At 45.8% G+C, this 26817-nt stretch overlaps 1 protein-coding gene across 1 annotated transcript; it reads left to right on the forward strand.

The window, feature by feature from the left end:
• The first annotated feature begins 28 nt into the window (after positions 1–28).
• LOC126534911 (uncharacterized) lies at positions 29–16021 on the forward strand. Its single transcript, XM_050182122.2, has 4 exons — positions 29–82; positions 1479–1584; positions 14290–14588; positions 15718–16021. The coding sequence occupies exons 2-4, from the start codon at positions 1500–1502 to the stop codon at positions 15970–15972; spliced, it is 639 nt and encodes a 212-aa protein (XP_050038079.1). The 5' UTR covers positions 29–82; positions 1479–1499; the 3' UTR covers positions 15973–16021.
• Positions 16022–26817: the final 10796 nt, after the last annotated feature.

Below are 26817 nucleotides of genomic sequence, written 5' to 3' on the forward strand. Positions count from 1 at the left end.
AAAAGACCGAGACCACAGCCCATCGGAACGCATTGCCATTCCGTCCTCTTCTGTGGTTCTGTCCGAAAGGTCACCACTAAAGGTAATATCCTCAGAGCTGTTCACATCTTTGCCAATTTGTTTGGATGTGCCGTAGGTGTAATTGATGCAATTCTTCTACACAACATATCTCGTTTTCAGTATGACTGGTTGTTGGTATAGTTGGAATGGGTTTTCGTTGGAGGTAAGACGGCGCATAGGCCGACAGGGTGGGCGTCCAGGCACCAGCCATGCCGTTTAGCATTCTATGTGTCATCTTTATTTGTGCAACTACCCTCCACAACGAGCTCTAGGAAGTTTTTAAGCACTGGCGGCGCGAAGAAATGGCACAGGAAATCTTATGAGCGGCGACAAAAATGAATCAAGTTCATCCTTGAAAGTAAAATGATAGCTCGTGGTAGTGCTTGCGTTGGCGAGGTAGATTTGTGCGTCAGCGACTGCGCACCCAGAACGACTGCTAATGCCTACGCACGCTCCAACCTACACAGCCACTAGCAGTTCTTGTTTCTTTTTCTGCTAAATATAAGCAGAATCCTTAAGATGGCAGTTTACAAAAGAAATTGAAAGAAATATAGCTTTCACTATAAATGACACTCGGCAAAAGAGATGTTGCGATAGAAATGCTTTAACACATTTCATGCAGTCATTTCAATTCACTTATTTAAGCGTGCATTTTAGCTCCTATGCCCGTCTTCTCGTCTTAATACATTACGCACATGCGCAATCCGTGCAATGAGCCATCACAGAAAAAGAAATATACGTCTTCACGTATGGCTATTGCAAACCTTGCATTTCCTTCCGAATCTTTTATGCCTTGAACTGAATCTCGCAGTATTAACACGAGACATGAGGGATATTTTGTGTAGCAAAGCTCTCCATGGTCATTTTTGCACGTTTGTTTCCCAACTCACATGAACTTCAGTCTGTTGATAGGGAAGGAAAGTATTAACCTTAAGATTCACGGAACGCCGTTGTGAGTGCAAAGCATGGTTACCATTTTCGGTATAGTCAGGAAATAACGTTATTGATTTAGGAATGGTGAGTTTAGACTTGCTGTACCGTTTCTATTTTCTGCATACGAGCGCCTATTACGTGTTTTTAGTAGCTTTGTTTATAAGCTAAATTTCAAGTGCTTCCATATTTTATTCCAGTGTTTCTAGAGAAAACAACTTTTTCCACATTAACGCTAACCCTCTCATCCTCCACGCAGCGGCATTTTCTTTTATTTCTCGTTACGTGAGTAGAAGATGAAGTGAGCTACACAGAATGTAACTGTGCATACCCACGCTAGGAAAAGAAAGAAATATAGATCAGAGGACGATCGAACAAGCGCCGTCTCATTGTGTCTTTTCATCTAATGACTTTTTCCTGCTGCTGTACAACGCACCATCATATTTTTTTTCACTCTTCTGGCCCCCACTGACGCGTCATCATCGTAGACTGAAAAAAAACAAGTCATCATGGCAGCACTCACCGGAGCACTTGCCGTACTCTTGACCCTGCACGTGTGCACTGCAGAGGAGACTCCATTCAGCGTGTCAATCGGTAAGTGAGGATACCACTTCCATAGTGACCTCTCGAAAGCGTTTTGACTTTCGGAATTTATATGAAGAGCACACAATTCTTTGGAATAATCACTGGAATAATCACTGGAAGTAAGGACACTGCTAGCGGAAATTTTGGGGGAAGTTTCAACGTTTCAGGCTTAATTGTGACTATCATATTAATTATTAAACTCTCATTTTCTCCCTATTTTGATGCGTTATACCACGTCTATAGCGTTTCCCCATGGTGTCCTCGGCGTGTGAAACGAGCCACCTTGTTTATTTTTCGTGAAAATAACGGGAACGTTACGCGCAAGATAGGTTCTTATTGTGCAACTACAGCCTTTGCAGTATACTGCGTATGGTAGCGCGCCAAAAAAACTTATGAATATATTTTATGAATGACTCGTCATTTGGTCCACTATGCCGTGAATGTGATAACAGCCCTTCAGATAATATCTTAAAAATTTGAGTAATAGTTTGACTCATGGGCATGGGAGGTTAAGTTTGTGTGGGTAAATAACTTCTTGCTCGAACGCGTTTGATGGCTACACTAAAGACTGTTTTCTAATGTCAGGAGAACTGTGCGGGACACCATGTTCTCCATCAATAAATGAAGCGCCTGTGTTAGGGGTGACAAGTGGCGATGTTTGACTTAGAGTGTTTAAGTGCGCAGATAGAACCTATTCTCTTCATCTGGTAAGATCTCAGCTACAACAACACGCCGCTTTGAGCAGAGGCGTTTATGAATTAGTTTCATTTAGGGTGATAGGTATTTCCTGGACCAGCACACGTGCATGCTTGTCCACAGCAGCATAAAGCGACGCCGTCTTAGTGCAACAATATTCGGTAAGACCCGCTGCAGTGGTTTAGCGGCCATTGGTGTTGCGCTGCTAAGCAGGAGGACGGAGCATGAAATCCTGGCCGCGGCGGCCGCATTTAGATGGAGGCGAAATAAAAAAACGCCCGTGTCCCGAGAATTGGGGGCTCGTTAAAGATCCCCTGGTGGTCAAAGTTATTCTGGAATCTTCCACAATGTCGTGCCCCCTAATCAAGTCCTTTGTTCGGTACGTATAGCCGTCAGAATTCAATGTTCGTTAAGGTGACGAGTTATAACCCCTTTGGAGGTACAGCCGTAGCTTATGATACTAAAACTACATAATTCATTCGCCAGGATGTGCGTAATGGCTTTATATTTCAAGCGCCGACGTAGTCTAAGGTTTCGGCGATTTCGGCGAGTACCTCAAGCCGACGATGTGAGGAGTACCGAAAATTTGTCACTTATATTTTGCTGCTGAACGCCTATCGCAGTACGGCCGCGGCGCGTGTTCGATTTCCTTTTTCTTGTATAGCAACAGTAATTATATGAACACTCCTGGTGACTCTACCGTCGTCGTTGAGTAGTCCGTATAAAGTCGAAGTGCTAGAAGATCGCGGTCGCGCGCCTTATGCTCTACGTGCGCGGCAAAGCCTGCGATCGTGAGCCGATAGGAATGGTGGCTTGATGCGTGGTATGCGCGGCGTCTCTTCGCAAGTGAAGGTGGAGTTGATGTTGACGAACAGGTTTTATTCACAGAAAAAGGAAAGGGGACTTAGGAAAAGGATGGTCAGATTCTTATTCCGGAATTCCGTTGGCTAACACCGCCACCCTGGCTCATTCCACGAGGGCTTGCAGGTCCTCGAGGGTTGATGTAGATAGGGCTGCCCGCCATCATTCCCACGTTGGCTCTCGTATAGTCTTTAAGGCCCTATTAGCCTGGCAAGCCCGTACCATATGGTACAAATCTGCTTTCTTGCCGCAGAATTTACACTCGGCCGAAAGGGATTGTGGCTCAATAGCATGTAGCTTGACTGGGTTAATAAATAACGTGGTTTCTAGTCTTTGTAAATTACATTCTTCTGATTTATCTAATCCCTTGGTTGGGCCCGGGTATTGTCGTCGCGATAAGCGCTACTGCTGTAATACATCTGCATAAGTTACAAGATGTGATTTAATAAGAGGAAGCTTTAGCTTGGGCCCTTCTTCGATGCCGGCTGCTCAAATACATGTAGAACGCATAAATGATTTTATGAAGAAATCGCTCAACCGTTCAACTGGCCTGAATGAGAATTGTTGCATTCAAGAGAGAACGTTAGATCACAGTGATGGGTGCAATAATAATATTGATTTAGGCCATGGCATTATTGACAAGAATTATCGAAATCGGCAAATCTTAAAAAAAAGAATAGAAGTACGAACTTTACAACTCCGTTAGTTCGGATAAAAACTGATATCGCATCTCTCTAAACTGCATCCCTTGGAGAAACTCAATGGCGTAAATTAGATGTATCAATGTATACCTTCTGTGAAGTTGTTACAATGCCTGTAAATATTCTGCGAATGCCATATTCACGAGTTAGTGGCGATATTCACGAATGTCATATTCACGACGACGCGGACGACGGTAGCATAACCCGCAGCACGCTGCCCTGAAACTAAACTCCAGTGTACGATTTTTCTTTCGTCAACAAATCTAGAAAAATCTCAGCTAAATACATGACGAATGCGCAGTGCACGAAGTCAGCGCCCCGTCTGAAACAGCCTGCACCATCCATGAGTAAGATAATTTTGCCTTCTTGGAAGATTAGCTCACCTCCCTCTGTGGCACATGGTAATGCAAGCACTTCTCTGCGGTCTTTGCAGCGAGTATTTACTATCGTTGCTATATCACTAATATTGTTTGACGTGCGCTGCTTGCATTAATCGAAAGCGCAGTGTAGAAAGTGTAGTTTTCATGCTACACTATAAAATATGACTTCGTGTAGGTACGCGGAGCTAAACTATTCTACTGCAAGTAAAAAATGGAGACTTCCCCGTACAAAAAAAATATTGAGAAGGCATTGAATTATTATTGGTCAATGTTGACTTTTTCATTGAGGAATTGTGGAAATTTTGTTGGAGAATTGTTGGGCTAACTGTTGAGTGGTCTTGAATTTTGGCCAGTGAAATTTAATTGAAACACCATTGACTGTCTCAATGTCGAATAATTGTTAAATTACCATTGAAATTCCATTGCGCTTAAACGGCTCGTTGTGTTCATTTTGTTGAATGGTTGTTGGATTACCATTCATGCTGCATTGAACTGACGTTGTGGTAGTTCCGTTGACCTGTTGTTGAGTTATTGTTGTCACAGCACTGAAAGTTACATTGTGGCCCAGTTGAGATGGCATTGAAATTTCAAAAGTGGCCATTGAAATATGATTGCCATTTCGTTGGGCTAGTGGATCTTTATTCATATATTGAAATTGCTTTGCTATTCACACTTCCATGCCCCGGTGCCTGCTCATAACTTTCACAAACACAAACAAAAGCAAAGGAGAGACTGATCAACTTGAAGTACGTTTACTTACACTAAAGATGCGTGCCCATGAAACATTATTACAGTACATAAGGCACCACTACATCGAACCTGCAGACAGGCTAGTACCTACAGCACTCTTAACAGTGTAAATACATCTGAAAAAACCTATACATATGAATTAAATCAAAACGACCATTGTGGTCTTCAGTTGCGACTTAAGTTTATGACTAGAAGGCAAAGCGACTCAAAAGGCACGGCTTAAGCATACCCTTTTAACCAACTTTGAACGCATGAACACTTGAAGCTGCTTGCATGTGGATACACACAAGACATCTGAATACGTTATATTAAAATGTTTCGCACACTAACCCATCACAGGAAAAGTTACGGCTGACTGTGACAAGGCAAAATAACAGACTTGAAACAAATGACTTCATGTAAATATATACAAGCTTTAGCACACGTCTTTCACCGCGATTAAAATTTAATGAAGTACCAAAGTGGACTTGTCTGAGCTTTTTGTCTTCGACATCACTCAACTTATAACATCACTCAACTTACCTCAATAACATCACTCAACTTACCTATTAATTGATGAGACATCATTTAGAAAATTATCGGGCATGGTGAACACCTGAATCATGTTTCTGACGAGCCAGGTTTGCAAGAACAGTACACCATTTGTATATGTTAAATTGAGGTACAGAAGAGTTTGTTGGTGGTATTTCCTCAATTTAGTGAGCTCATTTTCAGTTAATTTTTCTGGACTTGCACAAAGCTAATTAGAGCACTTTTTGGGGCCTTTTTCACTATACCCAGCAACTAAGTGGTACCTCAGTCAATAGAGATAAGGCAAGGCTAATACCTTGAACGATAAGAGAAAAAATAATTAGCACAGAAAATTGGTAGTAACACACGGCTAACACAATTCCAAAGAGCCAAATAGATGGTCACCTGCACTTGCAGTATCAAGTACCCCAGAAATAGTCATAAAGGATGGGAAAAGGTTTCAATGACTGGACAGCCAGATTGGTGAGACAGTGAAAAACGCAAATAAATGCGTATACGAAAAACTAATGACCTCAATTGCGCAGGTAAAATGTTATTAAAATGCTACCAAAATTTTATTGCATAAAATACATAAAAGTTGCATAAAAATTTGGACAAAGCCGTAAGAAAGATGGAGGGAGATACAGCACCCGTGTTGAAAAAAAATTAGAAGTGATATACATGCTTATTTAAGCTCAAGACAATTGTTTCTCCAATATATATACAAAAAGAACCCATGCACTGTCGGCATAACAGAAGGTTCCTACGCCTGGAGAATGCAGCACAGTACAAAGCAGCGTCATGAGAACCGAAAACTAGAGCTTAGTATGTTTAAAAAGAACGAATACTTGCATACCTACAGGCATGTGAGATGTCATGCCTTGAATGGATGAAATTCATAAATCTTACACAAATGAAGTTACCATCACTCTTATTGGCTTCCTCAGGGGACTCCTTGAAGTTGAACTAGAAAAATGTACATCAGTGTTAAAAACAGAGAAGATAAGACCCTATAGCGTTCTTCCTGAAATAAACAGCGCAAATATTTCGTGTATCAATTCTATGGACACTTCGCCAATTCGGTGTACATCTATATTTGACAACCACACAAACAGAAACGAGAAGGATGAATTAAGGTAGGAACACACATGAACGCTGACTCAACTAGAAGTTTATTCACGAAGACAAAGATTTTAAACACATCGGCCAACTTCACAAAGAAAAAGCCATGGATGTGCAGCAGAAACAGCCCGGCACAACAAAAAAGGACCGAAAGAGATGTCCTGTAGAACATGTGCGTCAAAAACAATAAAACACATGAAAACTGAAAGGTTTGTCCTGTAAGTGATATTAACGAGAATTACTGCAGCAACTCTTTCCCACTAAGGGTCACAGAAACCTTGCTTATGAATTTTTCTTCGTGATCAATAAATAATTCTTCCATAAGTTCTCTTGTGTTCTGGTCTTTGTGATGAAACAACCGTTCTTTCTGCTCTATACCTCAACACCAGAGGAGTTCCAGCAGCAATATTTATTGATTACAAACGAAACAAATACATAAGCAAGTTATCTGTTGCCCTTAGTGGGAAAGACTTGCAGTTCTCAAGAGTATTTCTCGTTGGGTGGTATCACTCATCGGACAAATATTTCGCTTTTTCGAAAGATTTGTCCGATAGTTCTCGTTTTTCACGCACGTTTATTCTACATGACATGGCTTATTCATATTTTTTTTCTTCTCGCTCGTGGCTGTTTCTGCCACGCATGCACGGCTCTTTACCTTTGTCAAGTTGACCAGCGTCTTTATTACCTCTGTCCTCAAAAATAAACTTAGTTGAACTTACGCTCGTGTGTCCTCCTACCTATTTCGTCGTCCGTCTCTGTTCGCGCTGCTGTTTCCAGTACGCACGTATCACTTGGTTAGGCTGGTAAACATTCTCGCAAGCAAAAGGAAATACCTCCCCTCAAAAGCTAGCCCGTCCTTTGCTACTAAAAGCCAGAGCAAATCGAAAGTAAGCCTTCACAGTGTCCATGCGCGGCAGCTAGTACACCACAGAGCAGCAGAAAAAAAATAGTTAAATATCCCACTTGATGGAGAGTGGCAACAGAGATGCGAGCTTGCTAGTGAATCAGCCACATATCAACGGGTGTCTCTTGCATGACGCCAAGCTGCTCTTGACGTAGAACACTTTAGCATCTGGGCATTTGCTGCATGCGTAACCTGCGAGAAGGGAATGCGGACAGAAAATGAGATTGCGCGGATTCAGAATCTGCCACACACTGCACATAACTACGCACAAAATAGAAGTACACACTATACTGGCAAGTAAAAATTTGCGACTCTTTACGAGTGCTGTCTAGAAAAGGAAGAAATAGGTTGCTACGGTAAATGTTAGCTAAGACACGCACAGCGATGTTTCACAGCGGGGAGAAATATTCCCCGCTCTCTCGCAGAACCAAAGACCACGCGACAGTGCATAGCCGATACCAAGCAGATATCGAATCTTTGGGTAGAAGTCCAGCAGCAGGAATGACCTAAAGATACGCCGAGAGCGATGCGAGCGTGAGCGTGCCTGTACGAGTGAGAACATGCACCGTTCCTTTGAAGCTAGCCGCTCCGGCGTGTCTCCGATCATCCCACGCGATTTGTGTGCAGAACGTCGCGTACACGCCCTTGCGCGTTTTACGCGGTAGCGTCTGCGCAGTGAGCTAGCTTCATGCACGCGTCATTCGTCACCGCGCAAACGGTGCTCCAGGCGACAACGCGCCGAGTGGCGCTCCTTTTGCTTCTGCAAGCAACGCACATTCGGATCGGCCCAGCTCAGAGGCAGCAGAGAACGGTGGCATGTTTCGGTTATCGCCAATTAAAATTGTACAGTTGCCCTCAACAGAAACGCGCCGCGCTAGGTAAAGATGCTTACTGCGGTAGTTTTGGCGGTGATAGGCGATAAGAGGAGCCCGTCGGCGGCTGCGTTCTTTGCCGAAGTCGTCACCACACCTCTGTTCATTTGCGCTGTGTATCCGTGTACAGTCACCGCGCGGTAGCTGTGACTACTCGGTTGGCCGTTCTCCTCAAATCCCAAATAGGCGAAATATATTTTGCGGTGCGCCGCATCATCAGGCGCAACCTAAATCGAGGCGCGCTTAACCGCTACGGCACAAAAGGTGATCACACTAACCGTATGGTATACGATGAGCCACTACGGATTAAAAAAAAAAATTATGATGTCCTACGTGCGAAACCAACGATCTGATTATGAGGCAGGTTGTAGTTGGGGACTCCGTATTAATTTTGACTTCCTGGAAATTTTTCCGTGCATACAATGCACAATGCACGAGCGTTTTTGCATCCCGCTCCTTTGGCATGCGGCCGCCGCAGGGATCGTATCCACGACCTCGATCCCCAAATTGCCACGGCGGCCGCCATAGTTACGAAATGCGTACCGCGCGCTTTCGCTCCGGGGAATACGGTTTGCTTGAAGAAAGTGAACGGTGTGCTTAACATCTCACGCTTGTCAATGTCAAAATAGAAAAAAAGGCTTCGTGCCCAAGAAAACGAGATTACTTACCTATCTGCAGAAGTTCGGCTGCGACTGTTTCGGGGTGCCTTCTTTCCAACAGGCATCATGACCTCTGCCGCGCAACTCATCAAAACAGCCAGGCTCGCACATCAGTCGAAGACTAGTAGCTGAGTCAGCCAACGACTTCAACGGATAAACGTCCCACTTATCGTCGTTAAAGCATTTCACTTATATGTGCGTCATGATGACCGAAAAGAAAAAAATACTTTCATCAAAAAGCACGAGGCGTGAACCACCACGCAACGGCAACCAACTAACTGAGTCCGAAAGCCGTTCACAGCTTCACTATCGTATGGAGTTATAAAAACCTTTCAAACACAAAATAACCGCACCGGAAAACCACTAATTAGTTAGTAGTAATTTTTCATCCACTAACCTTAATTAATTTTTAAGAATAACCTAATTTGACGCGTAAACAATAAATACTACGACCAAAATATGCGACTACGAAACTAGTGGTAACGATGTGTACTGTTACAAAAGTGTGCTCAAAGGAAGCTACAACGGTTGCAACCGCGTGCGCACACGCACACACCCGAACGCTACCTTGACCTTGGTAGCGTCACCTAGAAGTAAGAATTACTGCTAATTTTATGATCTTTACAAAAGTAACGCTATTAGAATAGTTTATCGCACCTTTGCAGATGACGAGGTGACAAGTAAGGTATGATAAGAGTCCGCTACCTGTATTTCTTTCATTTACCTTTGGTGTTCTTCTATTTAACTGAACATACGGGACCTGTCCTGCAGGCTTGGGAGGCGAGAGGACGACAGTGCGGCGAGGCTCAAATAAATCGCATGCTTCTTGCAAGGCGAGAGTCGGGAGCAGCCGCAGATACAGCGATTAGCTGCGGTACTGTTGCGGCTGTTCCTGAATCAGAAGCCCTTTGAAGTCAATGGTTATAGCGGCTGCGCGCTGCGATCTCACAGCGTGTTCGTTGTTTGATCTCTAGTACCACGGCCGTTGGATAAAAAAAGCTATATTTACTTTCCGGACGGAGGGTGCGTCTCAGTAAATTCGAAGATCTCTCACGTGTATGTTTGCAGCATGTGCGCCGCTTGGATCCTACGGTTCCCACAGCGCGTCGGATGCTCGAAGGTAGCGTCGTCGCGTGTCGGCGCCTGTCTTATCGCCGGCCGCGCTGCCGCCGTGTCTACTTTTGGGGAACTCCAGATGCGCGTAGTCGGCGTGTTTGCGAGTGAACTTCGCATTCTTCTGCTCGCCGAAACGGCTCAATTGGGATTGTACCAATTGCTAGGTCATCTAGTGTATGTTAAAACGACGATGGCACTTGTACACCGGCGAAGAAATAAATTGTTATGAACTTGGGCGGTCATGAAGCTAGTCTAACGCTGCAGTTTTTACAGAGAGAAAACGGCTACGAAAGTGGGGCAGTCCCGGAGATAGGCGCTTGAAAGCGCCAGCTTTAGCGACAGCACGAGGAAGTGGCACACTGCGCACGCGCCAAGCATTTCAGAACTTACTGGCTTTCGAAAAAGAGGAGTATGCGCGCGTTCGTGGCCTGATGGTTAGAGCACCGGGCTCGACGGCCGACGTTCCATGCCACCCCATCAGTCACACATTATTTTCTTTTTATGAAAACGAGGCGAAAGAAGAACCTACCTGCCGCAAAGTGACAGCAATGAGGTTGGAACGCTTCGCATTTAATTTTTGGTATGTCTTCATATGCGAGTCCTAATTATTGATACTGGACTCAACTGCTACACAACAAAAAACAACTACAAAAATCAACGCAAATTACCCAATAAATTGTTTATTGAGAACACTAAACGGTAATATTGTTGTGCAAGTGTTGAGCGAACTCAATTGCTTTTGAAAATTTGTTGAAGTCCGTTGTTTCAACAATTCCCCAACAATATATCAATGGTTAATCAACAGTCATTTTTGTACGGGTCCTACACTAACTACACTCATGTAGCCAGTGTAGATAAATTGTGGTAAATTAATAAAATTTACTTCAAGAAGCAGGCAATTTAAACCGTAAGGGCGATTTATTAGAGCTGGCGTTGGAACTGTAATTGCAGAGCAAGTGTGATTCACTCTGCACACAGTAGCGTCTTGAGAGGCAGCAGGGAGGGAGAGGGAGTGTATATGCGTGTGCACGTCTTGAATGTGCAGGCGCGTGTACTTGAGTTTGTGTGTTCGCCCATGCTTGTGTCTCCGTATTCGAATCTGCGTGCGCACGAGCGCGTTTGTGCGCCTGCGAGGATACGCGCATTTCTGTGTGCGTGCGTACGTGCGCACATTTTTCTTCGTGTGTGCATGCGTGGGCGCGTGTAAATCTGCGTGGAGGCAAACGTGCCTGTTATCTGTGCGTCTGTGTGCTTGAGAGAGAGAGATAGAGTGGTGAATATCTGTTTGTGTGTATAGGTGTGTCTGAGAAGCTAGCATTTCCTTACTTGCACCTACTCTCGTATGCAAATGAAATATAGACATTAGAATATGAGGTTTTTACGTGCTAAAATCACAATCTAATTAGGAGGCACACCGTAGTGGGAGACTCCGGAATAATTTCGACCGCCTGGGGCCCTTTAACTTGCACCTAAATCTAAGTACACGGGTGTTTTCGCATTCCGCCCACATCGAAATGCGGCCGCCGTCACCGGGATTTGATCCCGCGACCTCGTGCTTAGCAGCCCAGCACCACAGACACTAAGCAAGCACGGCGCGGATATAGAGTTTACTTGAATCTTATTTATATCCACAGAGACAAGAACGAATGGCACTGCCTTTATAGCGTTATCACTTTCTGAAAGTGAAACCGACGCAAAAAGAAAAAAAAATATTAGGAGCCATTCCACTCTGTGAAGATGGAGGACCAGCTAAGCTGTAGCACATCACACAGGATTAGACAACGGGTGATGTATTTATTTTAACCATTTGGTAATGGTACTGACGATAGCCTTGTGATTACTGTGATACATGCGGGTTGGTCCGGTTACAACCTTAGGCAAGATCATGGCCAAAGTAGAATCTATGCACGACCATTGTTGCTTAATTGAGTTACTTCGATTGGTCTAGCACTTCAAACCAAATTCTTCTCGCACGAACTCAGTGAACCATTTTTTTTCTGGTTTTGAAATGCCCACATTCAAGTCTCCAATGGTGATCACAAGGGTAGTGTGTGATCACGGCTAACCAATGCCAAGTGCGTGGTCATGAACTTCTCAATACCACACTTGGGTGTGCCTGACAATACATATATTGACAGTGGATATCGTAATTGCGTCTTTCGTTTGTACGGCACAGACAATCCCACATTCGGTGCCCCTCTCCTCTTACGAGTCATGTTGTATGGTTGTAGATACATTTCTTCCTATGCATATACGGCAATGCCTTCTGCGCGTGAGGCCATGTGCGGTTCACAAATGATTCCAGCATACCCATCGACGCGAAATAATGCATGTTTCTTCTTCTTCTTCTTCTTCTTCTTATTATTATTATTATTATGATTATTATTATTATTATTATTATTATTATTATTATTATTGGCGGAGAACTTGAAGCCTGCTTCACCTCCGCCGCATGACAGCCCGATACTTTGCAACCTCCAGGATCGGCCAACATTTTTGCTCCCTGCACGACAAATGCATTTCGGGGCAGAGGTACACAGCTTCGCTGTGAAAGCGCCTGTGCAGTCAGTATTGCCGCCCTGTATTTCGTGTCGATGGCACCATCACCATCGGCACGGTCCCGCGAGGAGCTGCTAGCGGTTCGCGTTCGTTATCTTCCTTGCCTCGGCGACAGCCCATTCTGTTGAGGGCGATGACGCGCTAAATCTGCACCATCATTGCGTCGTGCATCCCTTCTTCGGCCAAGAAAGCTTTCGGCGGCACACCTTCGCTGTTGTATCGACATTAAAGCTTTGAACTCCTTGATTTTGAAAAAACAATTGTACATCGAAAGTGGGCCGGCCGCAAGAAATGCGATGCCATTGATCACATTATCACAAAAGACTGGGCTCGGTCAGGTCGCCCTTAAAGACGTTCTTTTTCAGCGTCAGTTATGCTTTCAGAGCTTATCTGCAAAACATTCTTAAAACAAAAGGATGTTTAATAATTATTCGTTCAGCTAGATAATATCAAGGACTGGCTCCAAGCTACTCATGTCCGTTAGCCACCTAAGGTCAATTATTATTGACAATTTAATTATCGTACCTTCGTTTACTACGCAAACAACTGCTCAACTTACTCTGAATCTAGACGCTACCCGTTTCAACACTCGAATGATAACAATACTGCCAGCAAGACTTGCATTGCTCTATTAAAGTTTCGCGCTGTTAAAAAATAGCTGCCTGGATATTCATGGTTCAGTACGCTTTTGATAAAGCACGTGCGACTGCTTCGACGGGTTTTCTTGGCGCAATTCAAGTTTATAAACTTAAGCACATGCGCCCAACAGTACACTTCTGCTTTTACGACGGACTTTCCTATATAACAATAGTTTGCCTTGCGGGATAAAAGGTTGTCGTCTTTCTTTTTCCCCGGCCACTGTCGTAAGCTAAACGCACTCCTAAAATCTTTCACTCTCTGAGTTGCTCAGAACTGTGTATTGAAGCATTTGCTATGTTTCTCCCCTCTGCCGGCCGCAGAAGCTCGCACGCGGTCGAATAGCTCCGGTGTGGGATGTCATCCCTGCTGACCGGATTAGTGAGGGCCAAATGTAATTTGGGGGGCCGAACGTTGGCGCTCGCTCACGTTACGTCAGGTGTATATACGCCTTTTTTGTGTAGCTTCCACTTGTTTCTGCGCTAGGCTCCAACACTAAAGAAGCTCCGGGATATCCTTACTTATGTGTTCTCACTCATGTTCAGGAATATTTTGTACATTTCATGCTTGATAGGGATCAGGCCTAATGGATTTTAGAGCCTAGCCGCCGATCGAGCTAGATTTAAATTAGGCTTAGTTTGTAGTTAAATGTAACATAAACACGTATGCTTAAAAACAGTTACGTTACACATCGTGGCCTCATGCCTTGGGACTTCCTGCTCCCTTTAACGCAACAGGATTGCCCATGAAGATGTTTTAATACAAGTAATAATGTTGCCATCTAATGCTACCCATTACATTGTATGAGCGTTATGTTTATTTACGTTAGGGATGGTACGTGGTCGTCAGTATATCTTCCTCGAATGTTCCATGCATTGAGCAAACTTTTTTTTACAGATTCTGAGGATGCTAGAAAAACATTATACTCACTGGCTTTGAACTGTGCAGGACCTTGCCCTGGCATTCCCCAAGTGGATTTCACGGAGCGCATAAGCACCTATCTGAGGCGAATTCCCAACAACCTAACTCTCCCACACTTCTACGAGCGCAACGAAGCAATGGGATTGCAGCTCGGCAACCCTACCCTTACGGGCCTTGGAGACCTGTGGACTTACAAGCCTTACACCAGCGCCTGCTTTGCCCAGACTACCACGTACGTCGAGGTTGTCGCCTTCGCTCGCGTGCCGCTCGTTACTACCGTGAACTGGAGGGACAGCAGCGGAGGATCAGGGCATATGGGTGTAAAGGTAAGTGTCACCTAGGCTCAGATATGTTACGGTGCTCAAAACCTAGCACCATGACGTAGCGCGATGTACAATCAATGAAAAGTCGATTTTAATATACGAATTATTTATGCTGACATATAGCCTGAGGCGATACTTGTTGAAGAATGGCTTAAGACCGCGTAGCAAAGGCCGCCACACTCGTCCTTCCATCTCTAAGCATTCGACGAAGATGTTTGTAGAGCCACTGTTTCGACAACAGGGTGTCTTATGATCGCTACTTCGCTACTTCGCTACTCACGCACGTTCAAGTGCGCAACTGAGAAATTATAAACAGCGAATACCCCCACAAGCCAGTTTGCTGACTCGCACCTTTTGCAAATCGAATGAGCTTAAATCTAACGTGAAAGTACGAGCGCTGTGGGGTATTTCATATGAACAATAAATGTGCCCTGATTTCAGGGTTTTCAAGCAGGTTATGTTGTCAATCGGCAAATTTGTAGCGCGGTCACCTACTACTGCTTTACTCCAACTGCATCTACCGAAAGAAAGATTGCGAAATGGTTTTCTTGCTTAATTTTCTTAGTGACTTTTGTTTGAAGTGCATAAAATTGAATCATTCAAGTAAATATTCATCAGCACCGCTTCCGGAAACCTTTCTATAAAAATAATGCAACTTGCTCGGTTGTTTAAATGGAAAAAACTAGAGCCCGTTTGCGTCAATTTTATCTACAAGATTGCTGGCAGAAAATGCATCAAGCCTACACAGCACAAAAAAGATAAGCAGAAAATGAATGACAGGAGAAATTGCATTGCTACGCTAGTTGAACTGATGTGTTGCTCCTTTCGCTGAACAAATTTACTTATTACAACATGTTTAGCTTTCGAAACTTGAGTCCTACTTTGACTTAGGCCTTATTCTACCACCGTTACTATTTTGCCGCTATTGTCGCTGCGAATTTCGCATTTTTCTTGTACTAGCTGAACCCTTTGCACTGAAGCAGCGCAGTAAGAATAAGTAGAGAAGTCTGCACAATTCCCAGATACAATACTTATCCCAACAATCCTGATAATGACGTTTTCGAAGGGTACCGAAATATGTTTTCAACATCATAATAACTTTAAACTTGTGCCCTTTCTTCACGATAATAAGGTGTCCAGCAGCCAACTTCGTCTCGTCTTCAAGGTGGCTCCAACGAGTGACGACCCTGTTAAACTGGAGCTATCAAGAATCTACCCTGTGAGCCTCGAAGACGCCGAAATGTTTACTTCAGGCGCCCCGATGTGGTTCAGCAGGATGGTGCACTACTCCAGCGTCATTATGAAGCATCAAATCGAGCAGTTCTGGAGTTACCTCCTTCGCAGGGATGCACAGTTTCTTATCAGAGGTCAGCGTGCCCGGGCGTAAGAACGCTTCTAATCCGCTGCCATGTATGAATAAACTCATGTAAAACTGGTCTTGTTTGTTTCACTTTCCACTTGCTCTTGATAAGAAGCACTACTAGTGCCCTAGAAAAAAGACGGGTAATGCGGGAGATGGAAATTCAAGATGATGAGCAAAACGTGACCAAGGTGAATGCAGGAGCCAACGTTTCGACAAGTGGACTTGTCTTCTTCAAGGCGACATATGCTTTCCTCGCCACAGTACATATAGGTGGAGTTCTTCTAAAGGGGAGAGGGTGTGAAGTGGGAGGACGCAGAATCGAGGGAAAGTGTGCTAGCGTACCGTCTCACACCCTCTCCCCTTTAGAAGAACCCCACCCATATATACTGTGGCGAGGAAAGCATATGTCGCCGTGAAGAAGACAAGTCCACTTGTCGAAACGTTGGCTCGTGCACTCACCTTGTTCACATTTTACTAGTGCCCTAGTGTTTTTTATCACGTATCTGTTTCACCACTTGTGATTTGCAGTTCCATACAATGTGTCATCAGAGATATTCGCAAAGGTACAATCGGGAAATACCATTGAAATCTGGGGAAAGTGCTATGTTTCCGTGGTTTAAACTACGCGCTGCCACGCAACTTTGCTCGAAAGAGAATGCCGATGACAGAGGAATATATCAGTCCCATTCTACACTGATTCTCTGGCCCGCCGAAATAGAGAAACAAAATCAATCACGAATGAAAAAGTGCCACATAAAACACATCCTTTTCCGTTTGGCGGGCTCTATCCAGTACATCATTATTTCTCATTCGTTCTTCCGTTCTTTGTGTAACCGCATTGTTGAGTTCCTGACATACAAGTCACATTTACAACCCTTTTGCAGAACAGCCTCAACATATATGGTCTTTGAGTGATTGAGCGATTAATGAGTTTAACGGCCTGTCGCATATTTTATTTCGGGTTTTATTTTTGTCTAGAAGACTATTTCAGTCCAAATACAAATTTTGGGCTGACGTGCTGTTTTGCAGGCCATTTATTTGGGTAATGTAAATTACATATAATGGAATGAAGTACTTCCAACGAACTAATGACAGGCTCAGGTATACATCTTCGGGAGCTGCATCTGTAAGCAACTGGCGCTTGAAAAGCTAACGAAATATGGTTCTTTCAGAGCACTTACAATGCAGTTGGTCTCTGGAACTAAGTTTGGTGTGATGGTCCATAACAGAAATAAAAAAAGTAATACTGTCTGTAATGTTATTAAATAAAGGTAAAATACGACATCCAACCAATCTTAGCAATTGCTGCAAATGAAACTGAATAACAAAGTCTCGCTGTTGAAGAAAAAATTGTCTTCTCCTATATACGTGATTTAATTGTAGCTACACCTTTGTAAAAAAAAATTAGGAAAGAGCAACTGATCTTCTGGCTTATTTTTGAAGCGTGTGATTACTTTTTCTTCATGCACTAAATGTCGTCCATAAAACAAACAAAAGCCCTGCCACTCGAAAATGATGGGTACGTTGTTTCCGCAAGAAAAAAAACACTTGGTAATGCGCTGCTTGGGCCTGATTGAAACAGCTGACTGTGTCAATCCAACTGGGTCAAACCAAGAGCCTTAGAAAGACGTGAAGCAGTCAAGAACTCATCTTGCTATTTATGTTGTCGCGTATACCCTGCTGAAGTATACACGCTGAATGGGGATCCAGACGTTTTTACTTCACGAAACGTAACCGTTGACGCGCGATGCCGAGACTAACCTCGTTCTTTTCTTCTTCAGTCCGCTTGCTGTGCCACACCATGTGGCACTACCCCCTCTTCAAAAAATAAAAATAAAAGAATGAAAACATACATACGCTTGACGTGAGAGCGCCGAGGTGGCCTAGGACGAACACATAGGCTATAGTCACAATCACTCTGGTGGGCGATATAGTCACAAGGCACTGAGGGACGAGCAGCAACAAAAACTAACCTAAGCGGCTGAAAACGTCGAATTTTAGGGGCTATAGTATGGTTTTAACCACACAATGTGCACAATCTCAGATTGCGGTTGTCGTCGTTGGGTAGGCTGGCTTCCGTCAGGAAGGACTTCGTAATTCCCGTCACAAATTCGCTACAACACTTTGTAAGGTCCGAAGTAGCGACTCAAAAGCTTCTCGGATAGTCCTAAAGAATACATTGTTGCGCCAAAAAAGGAAAATAAAGACTCGCGAAGGAAGAGTACGAAACGACAGATTCGCGAGTCTTTATTTTCCTTTTTTGGCGCAACAATGTATTCTTTAGATCCCAACCGACTCGCCCAGCAACAAGTTCTACTCGGATAGTCCTTTTCGGCGGCGCACGGGAGTCCAGACCAAAACTTGATCGCCAGGTTGGAACTCGACTTGTCGATGGCGTAGATTGTAACGTTGCGCATCGATGCTCTGTTGTTTCTTTATGTGAACTCGGGCAAGCTGACGGGCTTCATCCACGCGTTGCACGAAGAGTTCGGCATCTTGGGCGATATCGAGGTGATCGATGTTGTCGCATGGCAGCATTGCTTCTAACATAGTCTGCACTTCACGGCCGTAAACGAGGTAAAATGGCGTGAAGCGTGTTGTTTCTTGCGTAGCAGTATTATACGCAAACGTTACGTATGGGAGTATCTCGTCCCACATCTTGTGCTGTATGTCTACGTACATAGACAGCATGTCAGTCATCGTTTTGTTCAGTCGTTCGGTCAAGCCGTTTGTCTGCAGATGATAGGCAGTTGTCTTTCGATGGGTTGTGCAGCTGAGTTTAAAAACGTCTGCAATGAGCTGCGCTGTAAAGGCTTTGCCTCGGTCTGTGATGACGTGCGATGGGGCGCCACGCCATAGGACGATGCTCTGCATGAAAAACGGGGCAACCACGGAAGCTGTGACTCGAGGCAACGCCTTTGTCTCAGGATACCGCATCAAATAATCTGGCAACAATTATGCACCTGTTGCCAGAAGATGACAGTGGAAACGGGTCCAGAAGATCCATGCGGACCTGGTCGAAAGGTTTGCCAGGTGGGTCAATCGTATTCAGCAATCCCGTAGGCTTCACAGCTGGCGACTTTCGGCGCTGGAATTCACGGCAAGCTAGGACGTACCGCTTAACACAGCCGGCAAGTTCAGCCAGTAGTAGGATTTGCGCACTCTATCAAGCGTTCGCGTCAAACCGAAATGGCCAGACGGAGGCTCGTCATGACAGGCGAATAAAACTTCGGCACGCAGGTCTGCTGGAACCACCAAAAGGTATGTCTTGTTGGTGGCAGCGGAGTTCTTATACAAAACGCCATGTCGTAAACAAAAAGATGACAATCCTCCAGCGATGTGCCGGGTATTGATGGGTTTCGTCCTTCCAGATGTTCAAATATAGGTTGTAGTGAGTCGTCTGCGCGCTGCCGTGTGGACAAATCAGTAGCGCTTACGGCTCGAAGGAAAACGCCGTCGTCCTCAATGTCTTGGCCGGTAGTGTCGATAGGGGCGCGCGAGAGTGCGTCAGCGTCATCGTGTATGCGGCCCGACTTGTACACGATGGTCACGTCGTACTCCTGCAAGCGTAGGCTCCACCGTGCCAGTCGTCCGGAAGGGTCCCGCAGATTTGCAAGCCAACATAACGAGTGATGATCGGTTACAACTTTGAATGGGCGGCCGTAGAGGTAAGGACGAAATTTTGCCGGCGCCCATACGACGGCAAGACATTCTTTCTCCGTAGTGGCGTAGTTGGTTTCTGCACGCGATGGTGTGCGAATCACTCTTTCAATACCTTCCTGCCGTTGTACAAGCACCGCACCAAGACCAACGTTAGTGGCGTCTGTATGAATTTCCGTGTCCGCCTCCTCGTCAAAGTGGGCCGGAACTGGTGCTGACACCAGACGCTGTCGAAGCTCAGTGAAAGCAGTCTGTTGCTCTTAGGCCCCGACGAACGATACAACGTCCCTCGTGAGTCGAGTAAGCGGCTCCGCCATCTTCGAAAAATTTTCGATGAAACGCCGGTAGTATGCGCAAAGGCCCAGGAAACGTCGGACACCTTTCTTGTCGGTCGGTGTTGGAAACGTGGCTACAGCGGCAGGTTTCGCGGGATCGAGGCTAACGCCTTCCGCGCTGACCACTTGTCCCAGAGACATGATCTAGTTGTAGCCGAAGTGACACTTCTGAGTCTTAAGGGTGAGCTTAGTCGATCGGATGGCTTCGAGAACTTGCCGCAGTCGTTTCAGGTGGTCGTCAAATGTCGCCGAAAAAACAACCACGTCGTCGAAGTACACGAGGCAGGTTTGCCACTTCAGACCAGCGAGAACGGTGTTCATCATTCGTTTGAAAGTTTCTCGTGCCGAACAGAGCCCGAAAGGAAGTATCCTGAATTCGTAAAGGCCATCTGGAGTGACGAAAGCAGTTTCTTCGTGGTCTCATTCATCTACCTCAATTTGCCAGTAACCGCTCTTTAGATCGAGACACGAAAAATACTTAGCTCGCCGCAACCTGTCTAAACAGTCATCGATACGTGGTAGTGGGTACACGTCATTCTTGGTGACATTGTTGAGGTGTCGATAATCAGCACAGCAACGAAGCGTTCCGTCTTCTTTCTTGACCAGAACGACCGGGGACGACTACGGACTGTGCGAAGGCTGAATGACACCATCATCTAGCATCTCCTTGACTTGGGCTTGAATTGCCTCACGTTCTTTCGGCGAGACAGCATAAGGCTGTTGTTTGATGATGCGTGCGTCGGCGGATGTCGTTATTCGGTGCTTCGTGATTGGCGTTTGGCCCACCTTAATAGACCGAGCGAACCATGCGCGGCATTCGTTCAAGAGTTCCTGCAGCGCGTTCTTTTGGTCGTCCGTAAGCTCGGAGTTTATATCGATGTCTCTGAGCGAACCGTGGTCTTTGTCCACTTCAGAAAAAAAGCACTCGACGATGTCCGTTGATAGTTCGGCGTAGGCGACGGCGGTGCCACAAAAAAGGCGCCGATGCTCAAATGGTAAAGTTGGTAACGAGGACCGCTGTCTGGCTATCACGAAGTTCCACAAGGCTTCGCGCTACACAAATACCTCGGGTCAGCAACGTAGAAATGTTGCCTTCTACAATGGCTTCACCGCCTTGTAGCTCGTCGGACTTGACCGGAACCATAACACTCGCACGCGGCGGTATCGTGATGCTGTCGTCCGAAACGCGAAGTGCGGATCTGTGTCCAATGGCATCGGTCTGTGTTGTTTTCCTTTGCGTCGAGAAAGTGATGCAGTGCTCGCGAAGGTCAATAATGGCGCCATATTCCCGGAGAAAGTCCATCCCAACAATTAAATCGCGGGAACACTCGCGTAGAAACAGACAAGTGGCGACAAAAGCAGCAGCGCGAATTTCTACTCTCGCCGTACATAAGCCAAGCGGTGTAACGATGTGGCCATCTGCCGTACGAACTGGTGCCCCGTTCCAGGGCAACGTAACTTTTTTCAGAACGCTCGCCAGTTTACCATTAAGAATAGAGTAATCGGCGCCGTTATATACAAGTGCATTCATTTTTCTGCCGTAGATCAACACAGGTATGTCCAGTGAAATCTAGTTCACGCGAACTGGTTCTGGCGTCGTCGTGTTTTTGTTGTTCTGCGGTCGGCACGATACGAGGTCTTCAGCGCATCGAGTATCAGCGGCCCGCCTCGGAAGGTCGCTGACGTCAGTTTTCCGGGCGTGGACTTGGTGATCTCCCTTGCGTCCTCCTCAAGGTGGTATCACGAGCAGGGAAATATCGCCGCGGTGAGGGTGAGCGTGACTGCCGCTGCGATGTGCCCGGCCTGCGCTGCTGTTCGATGAATTCTGCGATGTCGGGAGGCCTCTGTCCAAACCTAGGTCGAGGCGAATCGATGGAAAAACCCCGCAGGCTGGGTCGCCGATAGGGGCACTCCCGATACACATGACAAGCTTAGCCGCTGTGGTAGCATAGCGGTCATCGGTCGGGTGCTCACCAAACCTCTGATTACCTCCGGGGTGTTCGGCGGACATCGAAGTACGGTAGCGGAGTTGTCGGAGCGGCTTGCGCCGATTGCAACGCGACTGGCGACGCAACATAAGTAGTTGCGAAAGCTTGGGCATGCTCAGTAATGTTTCTGCGTAAGTCTTGCGCCGGGACTAACTTGGCAGAGGTGGCGCTTCACCGCTGGAAAGAGGTACCTCCAGTGCCTGCTGTACTTCGTTGCGTATGACGCTGGCGAGGGAGCTGACTGGCGGTGGCGACGTACCGTGGTGCTTCTGCCGCTTGTCGCGAACCACTGAGCGAATCAGCTCGCAAAGCAAGGCGATGTCGCACCCGAAGCCTACCGGCGCATCCGGAGTGCAGGCGGAATTTACTTGTCGGTTGTACATGTTCGATCGTTGCTGAAGCGCCTTCTCCATTGCGGTGGCTTCGTTGAGGAACTCCGTGACAGTCTTGGGCGTATTCTGAACAAGACCGCCAAAGAGTTGTTCCTTTACGCCTCTCATCAGATGACGCACCTTCTTCTCTTCCAATATGCTCGGATCGGAACGCTGAAAGAGACGCGTCATGTCCTCCACGTATATCGTGGTGCTCTCGTTGGGCTTTTGGACGCGTGACCGAAAGGCTCGCTCCACTTTTCCCGGCGATCGGGGCTGGAATTCAGGCCAGGATGACAGGGCACTGTCGCACCACGCGTGAGCACCATCCTGGAGGCTGAAGTAGACGTTCCTGAGTTTGGCGTTGTTGTCCCACTCGTTAAACGCAGCCACGCGCTCGAACTCCGCCAGCCAGCCTTCCACGTCTTCAAATGTGTCGCCATGAAAAGCCGTCGGCACTTGGGGGTTCAGCAGCGTTAGGTAAGTCGGTGTCACCCTTTCCGTAGGAGTCGCAGTGGTCGTAGTCATCACTTTTTCTGGAGGTTTCCAAATTCTGGGGCGAGGCCTCGGATTCGCCGGTTTGTGCGGTGAACAGGAGTCAACTCCAATTGTGCAAGGTTCTTGCTCCCCAATGAGGTCTCCTGCATAAGTTGGGTGTACCCAACAAGCTCCACCAAATTGTCGCGTACACCTTGCTAAAGTATACACGCTGAATGGGGATCCAGGCGTTTGTACTTCAGGAAACGTAACCGTTGACGGGCGATGCCGAGACGAACCTCGTTCTCTTCTTCTTCAGTCCCCTTGCTGTGCCACACCATGTGGCAATATATTGGCAAGATATTTTTTTATGATCTGGAAACTAAATTTCATCTCCTTAAATTTATAAAGGTCACATGCTAAGAGACGAAAGAGCGCGCTGCTCAGTAGATACTCTTGGCCAGTAGCTAATAAAATATTTATTATTTGGGCGCTATAACGTAAAACTATTCCAAACTTTCCTATTTCAATTCTACAATCTGCCCTCTGCGATTGGTCAAAAACTTCTTAGACCAACCCCACTTCACCTGCCTGTCACGCGACGTCATGAAAACCGCAATAGCTCTTCATGTTATATGACGTGTACACACTGATTATGCATAATTTGGCCGAACAAAAGAAAAGTAGTTATTTCTCATCAGACGACTTTTCGCCATTAGCCCTCGGCTATTGGTCAAAAGGTTTCGGGCTGCGCCCACTTCACCTGCCTGTCACGCGACGTCACAATACCGCAAAAATTAACGGCGTGAAAGCGACGTGTACTCGTTAAAGATGCATTACTATGCCGAACAAAACTGAATTTTCTTCTGAATAGCCGCAGGCTGTTCCGTTCCGTAAGGAATAAAAGATGACTGCCACCGATAGCTGATGCACCTGGCTGCCCGCACCTGCTGGAGAGCATGGGTTTCATTTGCATGTAATAAAACATTTTGCGTGGCCGTGTAATGTTGTTGAGAATTTTCGGCACGTTCACGACCTCGTTCTGCCAACTCTTCTTTGCTGAGGATCCGTTTTAGCGTCCTTCTTAAGCTTCCGTTGCATGCCACCGCGATTGTCGACAAGCTACCTCAAGCTAAGCAAGAGAATGCGGACCAATCGCACAAGCCCGCACCACCCCCTCCTTCCGGTTACCTATTTTGAGTGCACTAGTTCGCCCCGTCGAATATCTCTCCCCTTGAAGGTGTTCCTCGCCTCTTGTGAGCCAATTAGATCAGACAAGCCGCTCAGTGTAGCCAATGTTTTTCGTTCTTTAAAGAAAGGAACGTGACCTCCTGTGAACGAGGAGAGCGTTTGATTGGTTTGTTCAGACAACCCTGCGGGTGAATGCCCGATGATTGCGTCGGCGGTTACGCAAATTTGACGTCAGCAGATTGGAATAAAAATATATTCGAATAGTGTTACGTTATACGGCCGCTATTCCAAGCTGTTCTATTCCAATTCTTCAATTAGTCCTTAACGATTGCTCAAAAAATTTTAAGGCCACTCCCTACTTCGCCTGTCTGTCACACGATGTCCCGAAAACTGCGATAGCTCACTAGCTGATATGACGTGTAGACACTGATAATTCTTGAATAAACAAAAAGAGTAATAATTTTTGATTTGATGCCTTTTTTGTCATTAGCCCTCTGCTATTGGGCAACGGTTTTCGAGCTGCGCCCACTTCGCCTGTCACGACGTCGCAAAACTGCAAGTACTCACCGCGTCAAAGTAACGTGCTTGCGCTTAAAATGCCATATTATGCCGAACAAAACTGATTTTCGTCCTGAAAAGCCAGAGGCTGCCCAGTTGCGAAAGAAACAGAAGATGGCTGAACGCCAATCACTCAGCCACTTGCTACTCGCACCTACCGCTAAGCGTGGCCTTATTTTCGTACAATAAGCCTCTTTTCCGTAGCAGTAACCCGTTATCGAGCCCTTTCGGCACGTATTCGACATCGTTCTGCCTCCTCTTCCTTGCTAATGATCCGTTTTAGCGGCATCATTTACCTTTCATTGCACGCCGTCGCAATGTTCGACCAGCCACCTTGAGCTTACTAAGGGAAGCGGACCAATCGCGCACGCCAGCAGCGCCTTCCACTTCAACCGGTTATCTATTTTAACTGTGCTGGCTCGGTCCTATCGAAACCCTTTCCACTCGAGCGTGGTTCTCGCCTCTTGTCAACCCATCAGATAAGGAAAACTGCTCAGTGTAGACAATGTTATTCGTTTTGAAATAAAATTGACCTATAAACAAGAAGGACGTTTGATTTGGCTGCTCAGGCAACGCTGCGGGACATGACCGATGCTTGCATCGGTGGTCATGCAAATTAGATTTCAGAATGTTTCAATAAAAATAGACTCCGATATTTTTGCGTTATAGGGACCTTATTCTTCGAAACAAAACACCTCCAACCAGTTTATCCTTACTGTTCCAGGCGTGAGGCGTTAGATAGGCCCGAGAATGTAATATTACCGAGAATTCACGATTAAAATGCTCATATATTACAGGAAGTGTTCCGCAATTACTCTGATGTGTGTTTCAGAAATTTTCCTCATCAATCGTGTGCACATGGTGAATTTTATTGCGCCGCCCGTTCAACATTTAGGCTTCGTTAGAACTACGTGTGTGTCAGCGTCCCACAACTCTAACGCCAGGAAATTTCAAGGAATTCTTACGTTCCATCTAGCTCCAAAGGAAGAACGTTTAGTAGTGCCAGCGCATGAAATTCGGGAAACGGAACATACACGGAACGTTCATTGAGATAGTTGTCCACGTTCGTGACAACTTAGACCGATTAAACTGCTGCGTCTAGCGCCACGAAACAAAAAAGTGAGTCAAGAGAGGCGCTGCTGTTTAGAACTTCAAATAATTTTCATCCCCTGGCGCTGTCTAAGGTGCACTTGAAGCACACCACACCAGTGACATTACTTTCGGCCCCAGATAAACGCGGCTGCCTCAGCCGCTGGTCGAACCAGTGACCGTACGCTCAGCCGCGCAACGCCACCGCTACGGTGCCGTCACGGCAGCTAAATAACATATAATGTATATACAATATGTAACGTTAGGTGTACAAAGGTTAGGTGTATTATTAGGTGTACAATATTTGTAGCTGCCGCCAGGAATACCACTCTCTTATATTGATCCCATACATGTGCGGTATACCCTAAAACAGTTATCTCCTTGATAAGATAGCTTTAGATAAATTTTTAGATGATAGAGAGAATGTCGAATGAACGGAAGTTGAAACGACGGGCACAAAAAAAGGTCGTTGGCAGGACACATACGTTTAAAGTCCTTACTGGACTTTAAAACTACGAAGTTGTATGTCAGCATATTGTGGGCTGAAATATAAGCCGTGAATAACACTTACTTTGCACACCCTAAATATAGATGGCACCTACATGAACGAATACATGTCAATATAGATATACATGCCAAGGATGGCAGTGAACCACGTGGTCTGATTAAATTAGGCAAACTACCTGCATGAGACACATTCAGCTGGCGAAATGCACGGGTAAATGGAAGTTCTTGCAAAAGGCTTTCGCCCTGTGGTGCGCATAAACAAGGAGATAATAATCGTGATGATGACGACGACGCAAACACATACGACGTACACCGGTGTTTTGTTTGCGTCGACAGTGGTCATATATGTTCTATCTATTCGCGTTGCAAGAGTCTGATAATGGATACACTACCAAGCCAGTGAATGCCCTCTTTTGATGTGCAACATTCATGCAGAACACTCACCTTTGTATCCAGGCTACCGCAGCTTCCAGCGCAGATCTCTCATCTTATAATGACTAGGACTAGCTCATTGACCAAACTAGTTACCTCAAGGAAGGCAACTGTGCTCAGGAAACTGTGTTCCCAACACAGTGCGTTAAGTGGGAGGAACCGAAGCTCTAAAGCAGCGTACTTTCTTCGTTCTTTTTCTTTTGGTTTCTTAACTACGCGTACACTTGCTTTTCGCTTTTGTGTTCGCTCGCAGCACCGGGA

The sequence above is a fragment of the Dermacentor andersoni genome, chromosome 7 (genome assembly GCF_023375885.2).
Source record: "Dermacentor andersoni chromosome 7, qqDerAnde1_hic_scaffold, whole genome shotgun sequence".
Classification (NCBI taxonomy): domain Eukaryota; kingdom Metazoa; phylum Arthropoda; class Arachnida; order Ixodida; family Ixodidae; genus Dermacentor; species Dermacentor andersoni.